Here is a 19,440-nt window from a genome sequence, read left to right as displayed (position 1 = left end):
TTACTTTCAATGACGTTTGGATTACTCCAATACCAAATATGCTAACAAAAGACAAAAGAAACTAAATAGGAATAAAATGATGACTCACAACACATGGTAAGCTTTCTCTCCTGGCTTTGATCTCCGGCAAAACAAACATAAAATGCGACAGAAACAAAAAGAAAATCAATCCAAACAGCTTGCCAACATCGTTTTTGCCGTTCCATGTGTTCCGTTACTCCCCAAGCCTGCACAAAATTTAGTCATTTTATGTCTTTTATTAGCATATTTGGTATTGGAGTCATCCAAAAAGTAATTGAAAGTAATCCAGTAAAAGTAACCCTACCCAACCCTGTAAGTAACAAGGAGAGAGCCCGTCACCAAAAAGCATCAAATGCAAATTATATATTTGCGAGAGACATCCAGCTTAAAAAACAAACAAAAACGGTTCAAATGTCAACACAGAAGTATTTAAAAACTACGACAGCCAGGCCACGGATTGGGGAGACAAGCATGCAGCAAGAAAGCAAAAAAAAAAACAAAAATAAACCCCATCAGAAATAAACTTGTTTTTGTTGTAATGAACTGGCTTGATCAGCAGGAGGCAGTGTTGGCACATACAAAATGTCCATCATATTGACTGGTATGAGGGCAACAGTAGTCATTTAAGTTTCCTGGTTCTCATTGGAAGTCTTTGGGAGTAAAATGACTGAGAAGAGAGCTCTTCCTTTAGCTCCTTGGGGATTATTTACACATTTCTGAAAATGCTGATGATGATGCATCTAGAATTCCTCCTGATTTTTAATCTGTGAGGAGCACGAGTTCCCCCTCGCTCCTCTCCCCTCGGTCGCTTTCCTCGTCTTCGCTGTACGGCGCCTGCTCCCGATGGCCGTCCGTTTCTCGCACTCGGGGAAGCGACGGAGAGGCGTTGCGCTCGTCCACCCGTTGGGACAAAACCGGAGGTTGCGGCAAGTAATGCTCCAGCAGGGAGGAGTGAAAGGACATGGACGCCACCGAGACGGGGACACCACCGCTGCTGGGGTACAAGGAATCGGGGTGCGGGTAGTGGAGGGATTGCGCCTCTGTCGGACTGGATAGACAAAAGTGAAATTAAAGGGTGACCCAAAAAGATGCAGACCCATATTTTATTTTAAAAAAAAATTGATCCATATATAAGGCGCACTGTAATATAAGGCGCATGGTCAGCTTTTGAAAAAAATGAAGGCTTTTAGGTGCGCCTTATAGTGTGGAAAATACGGTAAATGTATTTCGAAGCCTAAATTTCAGATAAGAAACTCAAAACTCTTCTAAAAAGCCCTCCCCTGAGCCTTTTTTATTCAAATCTCCTAGATGACAAAAGCAGATCTGGCTTAAAAGATGTGGAAATCAAACAGCAACATGATTGGTCAAGAGTGACAATGAATTAAACCGTGCATACTTGTCAAAACAATGGGAAACACTGCACAATAATATAAAAATAACAAACTGTCATCCTATGCAATTTCCTTTGCTGGGGTCCAATATGAAAAACAGTGTGTTTTCATAAGCGCCTCCTAGAGTTAGAAAACTTAATTACCATATTTTCTGCACTATAAAGATGCAGACCCATATTTTATTGAAAAAAAAAATCAAATTTTAAACGAATGTCTTTTCTGTTGCAGGATGTGAAAGGTGAACCTATGGATGGTCATTTGCAGCTAGAGTTGCCCTGAAAATGTCTTGGACTAATCAGTCAGATAGTTCAGTCCAACTTATTACCCCCTTAACATTCCCAAAGCTTGCAAAGAAGCAAATACGTGTCTCAGACATGTACGGAAACAGTGTCTGTACGATGTCACCAAACAAATATTTCTTAGTTTCCATTTTATTTTTTGTTGGCAACTGTGTGGACAGCAAAGTAAGAATATTATTGTGCAGGGAAACGGGGTTCTTTACCGTGCATATGACCATAAACACTTTGAATTGAATTGAGTTTCAAAATAGACTCATCACGGAAACATCAAGATCGTTCTAAAACAAGATACCGGGGAAATATAAAGCCACTTAAGTTCTCTTGCAGCCATCGCGTTCAATAATGATACGTAACCATGGTCTTCTTAATACCGTGAGTGTAGTAAATCCAGGAGAGTCAAATATTTACAAATACGGAATAGTAAAAAATGTTTTCTCTATGCCGTAGTGCAACCCAACGTGTGATTCACATTCATCTTTTTCAACCAATCGCAAGCTTTGTTTCGCCCCTTTAGCCTATGCGAGCCTGTAAATGATAAAAAGGATCCGCCCTCTTTACCTCCGAATAACTTTAGCCAGTAGTGACTGATTCAAATGATGATTGACACATTGGTTAGGAAATGAAACGCCGGTATATAAATCCCAGCATACACCGCGGACGACTTCGCCTTCGGGGGAAAATCGAGTCGGCGGCTGCTTGCTTTAGTTGCAAGACTTTGCGACTTAATATTGATCCATATATAAGGCGCACTGAATTATAAGGCGCATGGTCAGCTTTTGAAAAAAAATAAAGGCTTTTAGGTGCGCTTTATAGTGCGGAAAATACGGTAATTATGTTATCTAACACTAGGAGGCGCTAATGAATACACACTAACTGATGCGTTTATTCTGTTTTTCATATTGGACCGCAGCAAAGGAAATTACATTGGATGACAGTTTGTTATTTTTATATTATTGTGCAGTGTTTCCCATTGTTTTGACAAGTATGCACGGTTTAATTCATTGTCACTCTTGACCAATCATGTTGCTGTTTGATTTCCACATCTTTTAAGCCAGATCTGCTTTTGTCATTTAGGAGATTTGAATAAAAAAGCTCAGGGGAGGGCTTTTAGAAGAGTTTTGAGTTTCTTATCTGAAATTTGGGCTTCACAATACATTTACCGTATTTTCCGCACTATAAGGCGCACCTAAAAGCCTTTATTTTTTTCAAAAGCTGACCATGCGCCTTATGAAAGCCTATGCGAGCCTTATATATGGATCAATATTAAGTCACAAAGTCTTGCAAGTAAGGGAAGCAGGCGCCGACTTTTCCCCGGAAGGCGAAGTCGTCCGCGGTGTATGCTGGGATTTATATACCGGCGTTTCATTTCCTAACCAATGTGTCAATCATCATTTGAATCGATCGCTATTGGCTAAAGTTATACGGAGGTAAAGGGGGCGGATCCTTTTTATCATTTACAGGCTCGCATAGGCTAAAGGGGCGAAACAAAGCCTGCAATTGGCCGAAAAAGATGAACGTGAATCACACGTTGGGTTGCACTACGGCATAGAGAAAACATTTTTTACTATTCTGTATTTGTAAATATTTGACTCTCCTGGATTTACTACACTCACGGTTGTAAGAAGACCATGGTTACGTATCATTATTGAACGTGATGGCTGCAAGAGAACTTAGGTGAGCTACGCGGCTTTATATTTTCCCGGTATCTTGTTTTAGAACGATCTTGATGTTTCTGTAATGAGTCTATTTTGAAACTCAATTCAATTCAAAGTGTTTATTGTCATATGCACAGTAAAGAACCCAGTTTCCCTGCACAATATAATTCTTACTTTGCTGTCCACACAGTTACCAGCGAAAAATAAAATAGAAACTAAGAAATGGTTGGCATTTCTTGAATCCCAAGACTTTAACCTTACGAATGATATTTGGAACAATGCATTTGAGTGATCGGTGACATCGTACAGACACTGTTTCCGTACATGTCTGAGACGCGTATTTGCTTCTTTACAAGCTTTGGGAATGTTAAGGGGGTAATAAGTTGGACTGAACTATCTGACTGTTTTGTCCACGTTCCCATTGTAGCGCCTTATTATCCGGTGCGCCTTATGTATGGAAAATATAGGACCAAAAACCATTTTTTGGGGGTGCACCTTATAGTGCGGAAAATACGGTATATCTTCTCTCCCTATTTTAAGTGTCTACTCAACTTTCATTTTATCACGGTCCTTTTAATGACTTGTAACTTCACCACATACTTTTCATTATACTCTAAAGACAAAAGCTCATCTTAGAAAATAGGTGTATGTTTTTATGACTTACGGTAAAGCAAAAACAATTCTATCAAAATTCAAGACACAACAAAAACATTCTGCAAATGCATTCCCAATTTTGAATTGCTCATCATACTTAGTACTAAAACTGATTTCATGAAGAGCGTATTGCTGATACCTTCTGGTGTAGGTTGTCCTCTGTTCCTGGCGGCGGCTCTTCATCATTGCTTTGTATTCGCCTACCCTCAGCCTTCGTCCCTCCACGATACAGGTTCGCTTGGGCCTGGGTTTGTATTTGTAGTCCGGGTAACGTTCCAAGTGCTGCCTGCTCAGTCTGGCCTGCTCCTCATAGTAGGGCTGCTTCTCCTGGTTGGACATGGACTTCCACCTGGAACCTAATTGGAAACACATGACATTCATCGCAAAGGAACCTCAGGGAGAAGGTGAGGAAAGACACCTTGTGGTAGAAGTTGGAACTTGATGCCGTCGCATCTATTTGTAATTTTGTTTGTTACAAACTTGTATTAAAAAGTTCAATTTTGTTGAATTACTCTCAACTCTGGCGAACCCACAGATGATAATTTTCCTAAGAAGATAAGGGTTTTTGGGTTCCTCAGGGTTAAGGCCACTAGAACCTGGGGATTGTTAGATCAAGCCTTTCATATACAGTGGAACCTCGGTTCTCGACCATAATCCGTTCCAGAACCCTGTTCGAAAACCGATTTGTTCGATCACCGAAATCATTTTTCCCATTAAAAATAATGTAAATCGTTTTAATCCGTTCCAACACCCTAAATGTTTACCTTGAATGTTTAACATAAACATAAAGCTAACCCAGGCTAATCGTACGTTTGCGTTAGCGTAATCTTACGTACGAAAGATTACGCTAACATGAACGTACGCACTCGTACGCGGCATTATAAGTCTTCGGTACCATCCGTAATCATGGTAAATGCGAACTCACTACCAACTAAGACCAACGAGTGCTGGTGGAAAACATCGAAGCGCACAGGGAGCGCAGTTGCTGTGTTTTGCGGAAACGTGGCTCACGTTTAGCACCCCGAACGCTAACGTGTAACCACCCAGAGCTACCCGGAGCTATTCCAGCTTCAGCGCCGCTAAACAGAGACACGAAAGCCTACGGGAATTGGAGCGGAGACGGACTCGATAACACAAGGTGGTGTATCCCTGGACACAAAGAAAAAGATTTCCATCTGCCGCAGGGATGTCGAACTTTTGGACTGGCGTGTGACGTCATCCACTCCGCTACAAGCACCCCTAGGGCATCATGTTAATCTGTTAATAAACAACGGGGTAGACTGCTGGAAGTGTGAATTTCCCTACGGGGATGAATAAAGTATCTATCTATCTATCTATCTATTTTGAAGTCGAGTCAAAGGAGAACGAAGTTGAGTAAAGTTAGTAGAGTTTTTCGAGAACCGGCTTCTTCGGCTCGGCTCACTAAAAGGAACCGGCTCTTTCGGGTCCTAAACGGCTCTTCGGAAAAAAGAAGAAAAAGTTTGTGTTGCATTCAAACAATTTCCAATTATATCAAGTGAATCTTATTGCCAACATTGTACTTCCACTAAAAATGTGATTTAATACAGTTCTGTATATTACAACCGACTAAATAAGCCCCCAAAAATGTTAATATTATGCGACAAAATATATCAGGAAATAAAAAGAAATGGATGTCTTGTGAAAGAATTGTAAGAACAAACGACGTTTGTAGGCCGTACAACCTTTGCAATAGTACATGAGTCAATTCATTCAAAAGAGAAAAATAATTTTGCATTGCCGGAAACTCAGCAAAATATAACGTGATGTCAAGTTTTGGACATGTTTGATAATGATTTAGTTGCCAGACTAGGGATTGCTGTTGCTCACTGTTGTTTCAAGCGCTGCTCACCGACTTTGTATGAACGCTCAGACCCGTGGAAAATTAGAGGGAACATTGGCGGTAACTCCACTCCCTACGCCCAGAACCTCCCAGTCGGCATTTCAATTTAAACAAAACATTTTAATACTAGATTGCAATCAGAACAGGTTGGAATTTATTTTCTGAGGGTTGGCTCATCTCCTGTTTTCCTTGAAAGTTCAAAAGCCATCAATGTCTTTTCTCCTTATTTGGACAGTTTACTAAACTCCAAACTCATCCATCTTCATGTAAACTTCTCAGATTAAAGACACAGTGCAAACCGCCCATACCCCGTGCTGGGCTCACCCAGGATCTTGCTGATGGAGGAATTGTGCATATCAGGAAAGGCCTGTAAGATTCGCCGGCGCTCATCCTTGGCCCAGACCATGAAGGCGTTCATGGGTCTCTTAATGTGTCCTGAAGACGGGGGAGGGCGAGCTTCGGGGTAGCCGCTTGAGACCTGCAGGGTACCTACAAACCGGAAAGAGTTCATTTAAATCAAACCATTAGGGATTGGACTAGACCAGGGGTCAGGAACCTTTTTGACGCAAAGAGCCATAAAAGCAAAACATGTTTTAAAAAGAAATCCAGAGAGCCACATCATATAGTTTCAGACAAAATTGAAAAAACACGCTCTCTAAACAAAAGCTAATTCTTCACTGAGTGTGAAATGATAATAATGCCAAATCCTGTGTCCCAAATCTATGTTAATATGCCATTTACAATTTGTTTTCCACCTTCAGTTAAGAGTGTTGAGGCCATTTCTTTTCTATGAAATCTGTCCTTAATAACGGTTTCAAAACAATGTGCAAGCAAAGTTTTTTTGTAAAAATGTCACCAATTATTGCAAACGATAAGCATATCGTCATGTTCACTTTGGGTGTAGACTGCACTGAGCGAGAGAGAGAGAAGGAAGTGCCTTGCGTTGTGTAGAGGGTTCCGCCCACCCGTACTGCTCACCCAATCAAAGTCGTTTGCCAGCGTTTTTATTTATCAGTTCAAATGGTTTTTTATCGAACTTCTGCATTAAGTTGCTTCGGCTTCATACTGATGGGATGAAATCACTTGACTTTGGAACGCCACAAAGAGATGTGAAATTCAGGGTTGGGTAGGGTTACTTTAACTGGATTACTTTCAATTACTTTTGGATTACTCCAATACCAAATATGCTAATAAAAGACAAAAGAAATGAAATGATCTGCATTTATATAGCGCTCCACATTTCCCAATAGCGGCCTTGCAGCCATGTAAGGCGCTAACCTGCTTATTAGGGGTATTAGGGGTTCAGTGTCTTACCCAAGGACACTTCGACATGTTAAACGGACAAGCTGGGATTCGAGCTAGGATCCCCTGATCCCAAGACGAGCACTCTACCTCCTGAGCTACTGCCGCTCTAAATATGAATAAAATGAGTAAATTTTGTGCAGGCTTGGGGAGTAACGGAATACATGGGATGGCAAAAATGATGTTGGCAAGCTGTTTGGATTTATTTTCATTTTGTTTCTGTCGCATTTTATGTTCGTTTTGCCGGAGATCCAAGAGATCAAAGCCAGGAGAGAAAGCTTACCACGTGTTGGGAGTCATCCTTTAATTCATATTTAGTTTCTTTTGTCTTTTATTAGCATATTTGTTATTGGAGTAATCCAAAAGTCATTGAAAGTAATCCAGTTAAAGTAACCCTACCCAATCCTGCTGAAATTAAATGTAAGATGGCAATGCAGTGTATAAAAATGTATTTTTTCCAGTGTGTATTGTTTGACAACCGGATAATGATGTACAATGTAGTGCAGCCGAGACCAATAGCTAAAAAGCACAGGGAAGAATACAAACTACAAGTATACAATACAAACATGTGACCCAACCGTAGTGGGTTAAAGAAAACCGTACTCAATACGGCAAAACCGGAGTACTTGGCAGGTATGCTAATCCAAAATCAAAATCAAATCTGTCAGTATTATTGTGACGCAAGGGATAATCATCCTATTAAAATATTTTGAGTTTTCTTGGGATAATTTGGTCACTATGTCACCATTCTTGTTCTTTCACACTTAAGTTGTGCCTTTTGATTTTGAGACGAGCCGGTGAGTTCGCACTCACACTCCGAGTCGCTGCTGAAGAGGTCGTCTGCGGCCAGCAATGCGTGTCGGTCGTCACCTCTCTCGGCGCAAACAGGATGTTTGGACTCCTGCAAAGAAACCAGACATCTCGCGTCACAAACTTGACCGCTCACAGCAATAAATAGGCGAGATGTTCGACATAAGGGCGTGTTGGAGACACTTTGGGGCGAGCTATTTCGGAGAACAGAATGTATTAAGGTGGAACGAAGGTGGCATCAGCTGCCCTTCAAAGCGGGAGCTGTAAATGAGAAGAAAGCGTGAGAGAGGACAAAGAAATGTTGTTAATTGTCTGAGGAAAAAGAGGTGGAGTTGGCAAGGGAGTCAAAAAGGAAACAGTCGATCAAGTCCATTAACAAACTCTTCAAGGTATTCCGAAATTCTTAAACATGTAAAATGTGAGGAAATAGTACATGGTTTTTGCATGCCTATATATATTATACAGTGGGACCTCGGTTTTCAAAGTTTCGAGAAATTTCGAGAAATTCTTGCTCCGCTGTTCGGTCAAAAAATCGGAGATCGAACTCCGGTCATGCGTGAGTGCGTACGCTAGGGTGCGATGCTGAGCGGCGTACGGGTGTTTTAGCCCCTAATTATGCCTCCGAAGAAAGTCAGTGCAAGCAGCAAAGTTGCTACGGGTGAAAAAAGAAAAGTAGTGCGTACAACTATTGCATTTAAGAAAGAAATAATAGCCAAATATGAAGGAGGTGTGCGAGCGCCTTCTGCTGACCACCACAAAGGTAAGAAATCCTATTCATAAGATTACGATAGCACGAACGTACGATTAGCCTGGGTTAGCTTTAAGTTTACGTTAAACATTCAGGGTGTTGGAATGGAGCCCAACATTGAAGGTGTTGGAACGGAGCCCCCTTTCTAATGAACCGCTCACCACTTGTTGTGGAGACCTGGGTGCTAAATGACTTGTAAACGACCTGATTTTTTTATTTTTACACGTTCATGTTAGAGGAATCTTTCGTACGGAAGATTAGGATGACGCGAACGTACGATTAGCCTAAGTTAGCTTTATGTTTACGTTAAACATTTAAGGTAAACATTCAGGGTGTTGGAACGGATTCAAACGATTTTACATTATTTTTAATGGGAAAATGATTTCGGTGATCGAGCAAATCGGTTTTCGAACAGGGTTCTGGAACGGATTATGGTCGAGAACCGAGGTTCCACTGTATATATAAAATCATTGGTTTCTTCCACTTATTTTCTGAGATAATGAATTTTAAAGACAGCGAGTAACCTCTTTGAGTTCCTTAGCTGTGATGTCATGTGAGGAACCCGGGAGCCCTAGCAAGCCAGTCATGGCGACTATTTTGAAAATGTTGTGTTACCCCAATGACGTCACAGCTCTAAGGGTATCAAAGCAGATTGGGAATTTAGTCTCAAAGTTGACCTGAGTCCCCGGCACGTGGATGTTTTGCAACACATTTTTATTATCGTGTCGAGGAACACTTCACGTTCCGTGCCCATTTGTAAGATCAAACATCAAACATTCCGGTTGTATCCACCAACTCTGTTTGTCCCTCAACCCCTCATCACCCCCCCATACCCCACCCCCTTCCGAAGAAAAACAAAGCCTACTTACAACAAAGACAGTTAGTTCTTTGTTCATTTATCTCTTTGTTTCCTTATCCTCACTGTAAATGTGGACCTGGAGTCGTCCAATTTCGTTGTCACAGCATATCCCATGTTGTAACAATGACAATAAAGGCACATTCTATTCTATAACATAAATTGTGTTTGGGATTACTTTTAACATTTCGCTCCTGTAACGGGGATAAGAAAAAGATCAAAGAAATTGCAGAGATTTAAGAAGCAAGGCAAAACCCGATCACTTTGAGGAAGAAAATATCACAAAGTTATTACACACAAAGAAGAAGGCAGGTGGCTATGTCAATGTCACAGCGCGCCTTTGTGGTATTGTGTGGCCGCAACAGCTGTGTCTTTAGTGCCAGCCCAAGACCAACACGCCAGCCACCTCAAAGAAGCAACACCAAAGACTAGAATAGAATTTCAACACAAAACACACGTGTCTTGTGGCCTTGAATGACCAGTTCCCTGTGTGAAAAAGATTTGAGAACTGAGCCAGAGCCCAGGTTCAAGGTGGGCAACGTGAAATGCATCAATAGGTGCCGGAACACCCGCATAATAGTCTATTCAGAATGCTCTTGTAATTCAAACTTACCCAAAGACATCCACCCACGAAAAAACGATTTAAAATATGTTGAAGAATGTTAAAAGGACAGCGAGTTTTCCAAAATATGGCTTTATTTAGTGGAAAAGTTTAAAAAAGTTTAAAAAAGTGTCTTTAAGACATTGAAAAGACGAATACGCAGATGACACTCAACTATATTCCCAAATCGATTCAATACGTGGACTGAGCAATTAGGAAAAAAAACACTGGACCGTGTGTACAGTAAGATCAAACATCTAGTTGGATCCGGCCATCTCGGTCTGTCCCTCACCCCCTCATACACCCTCCTCCGGAGGAAAACAAAGCCTATACAACAAGGACAGTAAAAATATCTTCTTTGTTCCTTTATCTCTTTGTTTTACTTATATCCTACGGTAAAATGTGGACCTGGAGTGCCGCGTCCAATTTCGTTGTCACAATATATCCCATGTTGTAACAATGACAATAAAGGTATATTCTATTCTATTCTATTCTATATCTTCCGTTGGAGGAATCTGCCACACTAAATTGTGGATATTTGGAGGCTTGCCTCATTGAGATAAAAGAGTGGATGTCACTCAATTTCTTGCGTCTTAACTCTGAAAAGACCGAAATGTTAGTTATTGGTCCATCTAAATACCGTGACTTATTCTCAAAAACTGCTGTGACCATTGACAAATGTCACATCACACTGAGAAATTGTATTCATTTTATTCTCTTCCAAAGCTTATGATTGATGCCCAGCTCATATTCTGTATTGTCCTGTCTTTTTCCGACCGCCTGCCTGGTGGTGATATGAAGGAGAAGGACCATTTGAGATGAGTCAGCGGACCAGCGTTTGACCTGAAGCATGTGAACGCCTGCATGGACCAGCTGGCAGAGATGGGAAACTGCGTCGTGGCCGTCATAGACTTTCTGGACTAGTCTACAGGCTGGGGGCGTCGCTGCTGTCATGCACTTTCCGGACAGACTTACCAACATGTTACCTCGTGTTTACTATGTTTGTGTACTGTAATGCTAAATGGATTTCACCCTGGTCATCCTGAAAGGGGGATACCACTTGTGAGGTCCCTTCTCAAGGTTTCTCTTTTTCCTCACGCGAGGTTTTTGAGTTGTTCCTTGCCCGCATGTTGGTTTAAGATCAGGTCATTGTGTCATTGTAATCCTGTGCAGTCCTTTGAGACATTTTTGTGATTAAGGGCTATGGAAATAAATGTGACTTGACTAGACCATTGCAGTCTTGTTTTTTTTTTTGTATTTAAGTGTCAACCATGGTTTCCTTTTAGCTTTCCTATACATCGTTCCCCGTATGACGTCACGACATCAGGGGTATTTTCTGACCCGGTGCCATTACTGATGGCATGTTATCCACACTGGGCAGCGGTAAAGAGTCAACCCGAGATTACAAAGTAAAAATTGTTCTCTTATTGGATCAAGGGTTGTTCGAATTGAGCTGGACGTTGAGTAAAGTTCGGATGTCATCCCTGGACATCATATTCTGACGTTTTAGTCACTGTACCTATTCCTTCATGACGTATACGATACAATATACCAGGGGTCGGGAACCTATGGCTCGCGAGCCATATATGGCTCTTTCTATTAGTACCTATGGCTCAGAGACACATAATAATAATAATAATAATAATTTCCTTTGTATTGTCATTCTATGTAACAATGTACACAGAACGAAATGTCGATACACCTGACCCGTTGTAGCGAGCCGATGCAGCCACAGCCAACAGAGGGCGCCGCCATTTTTACCAATGTTATAAGTCTTAGGTATGACTCGGCCGAGGCGCGAACCAGCGACCTCCCAGTCTCAGAGCGGGCGCCCTACCATCTAGGCTACTGAGCTGGTACATTAATGGCATGCAAATTTTCTCCATTTCGTTCAAAACTTGAGCAATTGATCCTGTTCAGATACACGCAAAGCCAAACCAAAGCTGGTTTTAGGAGTACTTTTCAGAATATATAGGGCAGGTTTTCACTACAATTTGCAGTCAAGGTGTCACGCAAAAAAAACTCGTTTTGGCTGTACAACGCTAAAGAATCCTTTATATAAAAGCTCACTATATAATCTGTGTTCAGTGTTCGGATACTTATAGATGAATCCACAGAACAAATTGTAAATACGCCAAAACCCTGGAAGAGAACTTCAAGTGATTTGATTGGGTGAGTGGGAGGGATGGGTGGAGCTATGCAAAAAGTGCAAGCACTCCCTCCCATCTTTCGCCCTACTCCGTCTGCGCCAAAGGTAAGCACATCAGGCTCCCTCTTCTCAGAATGTTGTGACGTTTCTACAAAATAATTTGTGTCGCATTTTCATATTTCTACTTTTGACAGGAGATATATTAGGGGAGCAAAATCTTTTGGGATATTTACGTTTTTTTAATATATACATTGACATAGGAGCAAAGGAATTTGAATGTTATTTTAATGTTAAGTTGTTTAAGTTAAGTTCTAAGTCGTATCATTTAACAAGATATTTTTATTTACAGCAAAATAATAAATACTGTATAAGTGATTTAAGGTTTAAATTTAATATTCTTTTCTGTTTTTATTCATATTTATGTTCCAAAAACATTCAGTTTAAGTGTGTTCAATAAATGTTCATCCTGGTTGGCCGGCGACCTTAAGTGTGTTTTGAATTTTGGCCCCTTGAGCAATTGATTTTGACATCCCTGCTTTACACTGTCGAAGTAGCATTAGCTAAACAAGTACAAGCACACAAAATAACCCGTACTGATGCTGTACAGATGTAAATAAAACTGGTAATGCCTGTTATTGTTAAACATAATCACATCTGTACTCAAATAACAATGTAAACTATTAAGTGAAGTTACGTAACCAGAAAGGCATAAAAGGGCATAAAAACTCATCAAATAACCATTAATGTGACACCACATGAAGGCATCAAGATTTTAGCACAGCATATAAGCTAAAATGAAAGCTTTTACAAATAATTAACATAATAACTTTGCAAAATGATTGTTTAAAATTCCATCCATTATCTGCACCGCTTATCTTCAGTAGGGTCGCGAGGGTGCTGGAGCCTATCCCAGCTATCTTCGGGCAGTGGGCAGGGGACACTCTGAACTGGTTGCCAGCCAGTCGCAGGGCACACAAGGACTTTTTTTCCTTTGTTTCTTTCTTTGCTTTTTTCAGTTTTTTTTTTTTTTTCTCTTCCTTTCGTTTCTTTTTTCTCAGCTTTTCACTACTTTTTCATTTTGGTATTTTTTTCTTTTTTTGTTCTACCCCCCCTTCCTTTAAGTCATTTTGTGCACAATTTTACATAATATTTGGTCGTGTAGGGATTAAAGAAGGAAAAACAACCTGAAGAGCCGTTTAGGACTCGAAAGAGCCGGTTCCTTTGAGTGAGCCGAGCCAAAGAAGCCGGTTCTCAAAAAACTCTACAGACTTTACTTTTTAACTTCGTTCGACATTGACTTCAAAATACGGCATTTAAAAAAACAGCGTCAGGGGAACCCTTGTATTTTTACCCTCATGCACTGTAACTTTGACTTAATTCGCTTCTTAATTAGCAATTTCGAGCCCTGATTTTTGTGCGCTGGCTCGATTTTCTTGTGCGCCGAGAATGTGCAGGCAGTGCGCAATTGTGCACGCGCAGCTTAGAGGGAACATTGCTTAGGAGCCTAGGAGACTTGATCTGGGGAAATTCCCGGTGCAAAAGGCAAAAAATCTATAAACCCATAACAACACCTTTTTCAGGGAGAAGTTAGCCTCGGTGTACGACAACGAATAAAGATCATCTCAGGGCTTTCTCGCGAGCCAATTTCGGCCCACGGACCTTGAGCTTGACATATCTATCTATCTATCTATCTATCTACCTTGGTCATATCCCTCAAAAGGGGTGACCGACAGCAAGACAAACACATACAATAACAAAGAAAATAAAAGGGAAATAAATAGCAAAAAAAAAACACAAACATTTTTGGACCATGGCCAACCCAATTGCCCGAACAAGTTAGGCACCTCGGCACCTAAGTCCGTCATGCTTTCGTCCCTCCAGATGAAACGGGACACAAGAAAGCGGCCATGTCACTCAAGTCAGGGTGACACAACACACTCTTCTGTTCAACAGCAGGGCCCGAAAGCTTTCACCGGTTTACCCCTGCCGCATCATACAGGTGCCCAGCTCATCCTGAAGAACGCGTCCACAATCCCACTATCCTTTCACAACACCTCTCCACTCCTTCCTATCACCAACAAGAGCTCTAGCTTCTATTATAAATCTGCTTTAGACAAAGACATATTAGACTTATACACTGACAGAAAATTAATTGCGTTGGGTCCTTGGCTCCAATAAGTAAATTGCACAATGAAAACATTGTTTTTTATAAATACAGGCAGTGGTTGATTGGCCAAGTAATAAATGACAATCCTTTCCTGCTATTGTCTTTTACTTGGCAACTCCTTACCACCAAAAGTAAACGTTAAAACAAGCTCTACTTGTTCCTCCACTACAAGAAATAGTTTGTGTACAAATATTGCAACTCAGTGTCGTTTTGTCGTGGTAAAAAGTAATCCTGTATGGTGACATGTTCGCTGCAAAAAACAATATTGAATTTTTTTTAAAGGGATATTGTGTATTATTAAGCGCCTACTAGTGGTAAAAGAACTTTATTCAATAAAAAAATATTGATTTGAATGATGACAAAAAATACATTCAACTATTATCTAAACATACATATTTTTAAATACTTATGCGCGGAGGAATTAGGATTTACTTTACTTAAATCACCTAGATCAGGGGTGTCAAACTCATTTTTACTTGAGGGCCACACGTTAGAACAAATATTCTCTCGGGGGCCGGACTAGTAGATTAGAGAGAAAGAGAGAAGGGGACAGCGAGAGAGAGAGAGAGAGAGAGAGAGAGAGAATGGAAGAGAGAAAGTGAGACCAAGAGAGGGATAGGGGAAAGTGAGAGAGAGAAAGAGAGAGAGAGAGAGAGACGGAGACAGAGAGAGAAAGATAGAAAGGGAAAATGAGAGCGAGAGAAAGGGAAAAGCAAGAGCGAGAGTGAGTGAAAAACAAGAGAGAGAGAAAGTGAGAGAGAGAGCGAGAGAGAAAGAAAGTGAAAAGCGCAAGAGAGAGACAGAGAGAGAGAGAGAGAGAGAGAGAGAGAGAGAGAGAGAGAGAAAGAGAGAGAAAGGGAGAACCAGAGAGAGTAAAAGCGAAAAGCAAGCAAGAGACAGAGAAAGCAAAAAGCAAAAGAGATAAAGATAGAGAGAAAAGCAAGAGAGAGAGACAGAGATAACGCAAAAAGCAAGCGAGAGAGAGAGACAGAGATAACGCAAAAAGCAAGCGAGAGAGAGAGAGAGAGAGAGTAAAAAGTGAGAGCGAGAGAGACAAAGCAAAAAGAAAGCGGGAGGGAGAGAGAGAGAGAGAGAGAGAGAGAGAGATAAAATCTAGAGCTGGAGAGAGAAAGCGAAAAAGCAAGTGAGTGAGAAAGAGAGAGAAAGAGCGAGAGAGAGAAAGAGAGAGAGAGAGAAATAAATACAAGTACAGTGTCTTTGTGAGAGGCACCTGGCTTTGGCAACATCAAGTTAACATGTTTCAACCTGCAGCTTGTTTTTCTCTTGCGCTTCTCTAAATGTTGTCTCGCGGGCCGGATTCAGTCCCTTAGCGGGCCCGATCTGGCCCACGGGCCGCCTCTTTGACACCCCTGACCCAGAAGGAGCTAACTTGTTAAACATTAAGCAAAAAAATGAGGAGAAAGATGGGTCAACTTGAGTCTCCATAATTTTTAATCTACTTTGCGCTTTGAAGAACCTGCCTCACTGAGATAAAAGAGTGGATGTCACTCAATTTCTTGCGTCTTAACTCTGAAAAGACCGAAATGTTAGTTATTGGTCCGTCTAAGTCCCGTGACTTATTCTCTAAAACTGCTGTGAACATCGACAAATGTCACATCACACTGAGAAATTGTATTCATTTTATTCTCTTCCAAAGCTTATGATTGATGCCCACCTTATATTCTGTATTGTCCTGTCTTTTTCCGACTACCTGCCTGGTGGTGATATGAAGGAGAAGAACCATTTGAGATGAGTCAGCGGACCAGCGTTTGACCTGAAGCATGTGAACGCCTGCATGGACCAGCTGGCAGAGATGGAAAGCTGCGTCATGGCCGTCATAGACTTCCTGGACTAGTTTACTGGCTGGGGGCGTCGCTGCTGTCATGCACTTTCCGGACAAATTTTCAATATGTTACCTAGTCTTTACTATGTTTGTGTACTGTAATGCTACATGTAATTCACCCTGGTCATACTGGAAGGGGGATACCACTTATGAGGTCCCTTCTCAAGGTTTCTCTTTTTCCTCACGCTGAGGTTTTGAGTGGTTCCTCGCCTGCATGTTGGTTTAAGATCAGGTAATTGTATCATTGTAATCCTGTGCAGTCCTTTGAGACATTTTTGTGATTAAGGGCTATATCAACAAATTTGACTTGACTTGACTTGACAGGAAGAAAGAGTGCATTTAAGAAATCCACGTAGTTGCACGCACATCATGAACAAGCTTACAGAGGCTGTTATGATGTCATAAGCCAGGAAATGGCGACCTTGAATTGTGCGCCAACCAATCACATGGTACACATCCTAAAAAGCAACCTTTCACTCTCATGTTCACGACAAAGAACAATTTGAAGCTGGGAAACCAAAAGAGTGTTCCTCTTGAAGACTGAAAGGCCCAGAAGAAGGAAAGAAAACACGCTTATTACAGTACTATTGTATTCGGAAATTTGCTGACCAGTTTTCTGCTGGGATCTCTGTCTGCTTCTTTTTCCGGCACTTGGCTTCCAGCGCTGTGACTCCTCAGCAGCTGCTGGGCTTCATGAATGGCCTGGGTCACCACGTCGCTGTCTCGGAGTAAAGCTTTGGCACCAAAAACAAACACGAGAAACAGAAGATTTTTGAGTTGGATTGAAACATGCTTGAATAAACGGCTGCTGTAAGTTTAAATAAGAAAAAAATACCGTATTTTCCACACTACGAGGCGCACCTAAAAATCCCCAAATCGGTCAGAAATTAGAAGTGCGCCTTACATATACCGCATAATATGGCAGATGATTGGAAATAGGTAGGCATTAATATACTACAGTATTTGATATATACCACAGCCATATCCCCCTAGTGGGAGGTGGCTAGAGTCATTTCTGATTTTTTTTGGGATATTGATTCAGAGGAGGGGATTCCCAGCCCCCTCGCTCAACCCAACTGAGGTGTTGGGAGTCATTAGGTGACCAAACCCCCCAATTCCAACCCAGCAGGAAGGCGACGGGTACCAATGTTTAAGTCTTAGGTATGACTCGGCCGAGGCTTGAACCACAACCTCCCAGTCTTGGGGCAGGCGTCATACCCCCAAGCTGGTACTATAATATACCGTATTTTCCGCACTATAAGGCGCACCGAGTTATAGGGCGCACCCCGAAAAAAATCATTTTTGGTCCTATTTTTGACATACATAAGACGCACCGGATTATAAGGCGCTACAATGGGAACGTCGACAAAACAGTCAGATAGTTCAGTCCAACTTATTACCCCCTTAACATTCCCAAAGCTTGCAAAGAAGCAAATACGTGTCGTAGACACGTGCGAATGCGGTGTCCGTACGATGTCAAATGCATCGTTCCATCATTCGGAAGGTCTTGGGATTCAAGAATTGCCACACATTCCTTAGTTTCTTAGTTTCTATTTTCTTTTTCACTCGCAACTTTACTGTGCATATGACAATAAACACTTGGAATTGAGTTTAATTTAAAAATAGACACTCCATTCCATCCATTATCTGCACCGCTTATCACAGAAACATCAAGTTCAATCTGAAACAAGATACAGGGACAATATAAAACCCGGAGTAGCTTTTCCTTTCATATTGAACCAAAAAATAAAAAGTGACATTTTAAGTGAATACATGTTAGCAAATTTTTTACCAAGACATAAATAGTTTTTCTCTCCCTAAACAATAATCTGCAATCATGCTGGTATTTACACAGATACACTTATGTCACCAGTGAATGTTAATTGCACGTCTTCACTTGCAGGTAAGCTTCAATAAGCTCACCGTGAAAGTCTTTTGTTGGTTTCGCTCCAAAAGAGAGAATAAAACATTTGACTTCAGACTAGTGGAAAACAGTAGCTGAAGGAGCCACAAAAGGTTGGCATGTTATGTACCGTATTTTCCCACTATAAGGCGCACCCCGAAAAAATAGTTTTTGGTCCTATTTTTAACATACATAAGACGCAGCGGATTATAAGGCATTACAATGGGAACGTGGACAAAACAGTCAGATAGTTCAGTCCAACTTCTTACCCCCTTAACTTTCCCAAAGCTTGCAAAGAAGAAAATACGTGTCGAGAACACGTGCGGATGCGGTGTCCCTACGATGTCACTCAAATGCATCGTTCCATCATTCGGAAGGTTAAAGTCTTGGGATTCAAGAAATGCCAACCATTCCTTAGTTTCTATTTTCTTTTTCACTCGCAACATTACTGCATATATGACAATAAACACTTGGAATTGAGTTTAATTTAAAAATAGACACTCCATTCCATCCATTATCTGCACCGCTTATCACAGAAACATTGAGTTCAGTCTGAAACAAGATACAGAAATAATATATATAGCCAGAGTAGCTCACCGAAGTCGTTGTGTTCATAATAATGTGCAGCCGAGGTCCTCTTATATCCGTAAGTTTAGTAAATCCAGGAGAATAAAATATTTACAAATACAAAATAGTAAAAAAATGCTTCCTGTATGCCGTCAGCCACATGCTATACGCATTCATCTATTTCGGCCAATTGCAGGCTTTGTTTTGCCGTTTAAGCCAATGCCAGCCTGTAAATGATAAAAAGGATCCGCCCCTTGAAATCCGAATAACTTTAGCCAATAGTGATCGATTCAACTGATGATTGACACGTCTTTTTTGGCCAATTGCAGGCTTTGTTTTGCCGTTCAAGCCAATGCCAGCCTGTAAATGATAAAAAGGATCCTTCCCTTGACCTCCGAATAACTTTAGCCAATAGTGATCCATTCAAATGATGATTGACACATTGGTTAGCCAATGAAACGCCAGTAAATAAATCCCAGCATACACCGCGGACTACTTGGCGTTCAGGGGAAAATAGAGTCGGCGGCTAAAAGTTAGTTGCAAGACTTTGTGATTTAATTTTGTTCCATACATAAGGCGCACTGTATTATAAGGCGCATGGTCAGCTTTTGAA

The 19,440-nt window shown here is 41.1% G+C and overlaps 1 protein-coding gene across 1 annotated transcript in view; it reads right to left on the bottom strand.

The window, feature by feature from the left end:
- Positions 1 to 543: 543 nt before the first annotated feature.
- sox13 (SRY-box transcription factor 13) overlaps positions 544 to 19,440 on the bottom strand; it is an 83,955-nt gene continuing 65,058 nt past the window's right edge. Inside the window, exons 9-13 of the mRNA XM_088339044.1 lie at positions 16,943 to 17,091; positions 7,997 to 8,081; positions 6,206 to 6,370; positions 4,160 to 4,376; positions 544 to 1,069 (exon numbers count right to left, since the gene is read on the bottom strand). Coding sequence (XP_088195170.1) covers positions 781 to 1,069; positions 4,160 to 4,376; positions 6,206 to 6,370; positions 7,997 to 8,081; positions 16,943 to 17,091 — 905 coding nt within the window. The 3' untranslated portion in view covers positions 544 to 780. The remainder of the gene's footprint in view (positions 1,070 to 4,159; positions 4,377 to 6,205; positions 6,371 to 7,996; positions 8,082 to 16,942; positions 17,092 to 19,440) is intronic.

Source organism: Urocampus carinirostris, chromosome 6, assembly GCF_059441175.1.
Source record: "Urocampus carinirostris isolate Australia breed hairy pipefish chromosome 6, RoL_Ucar_1.0, whole genome shotgun sequence".
Lineage (NCBI taxonomy): Eukaryota > Metazoa > Chordata > Actinopteri > Syngnathiformes > Syngnathidae > Urocampus > Urocampus carinirostris.
Note: the sequence above shows the minus strand (reverse complement) of the source record. Positions and strands in the feature narration are given on the sequence as shown.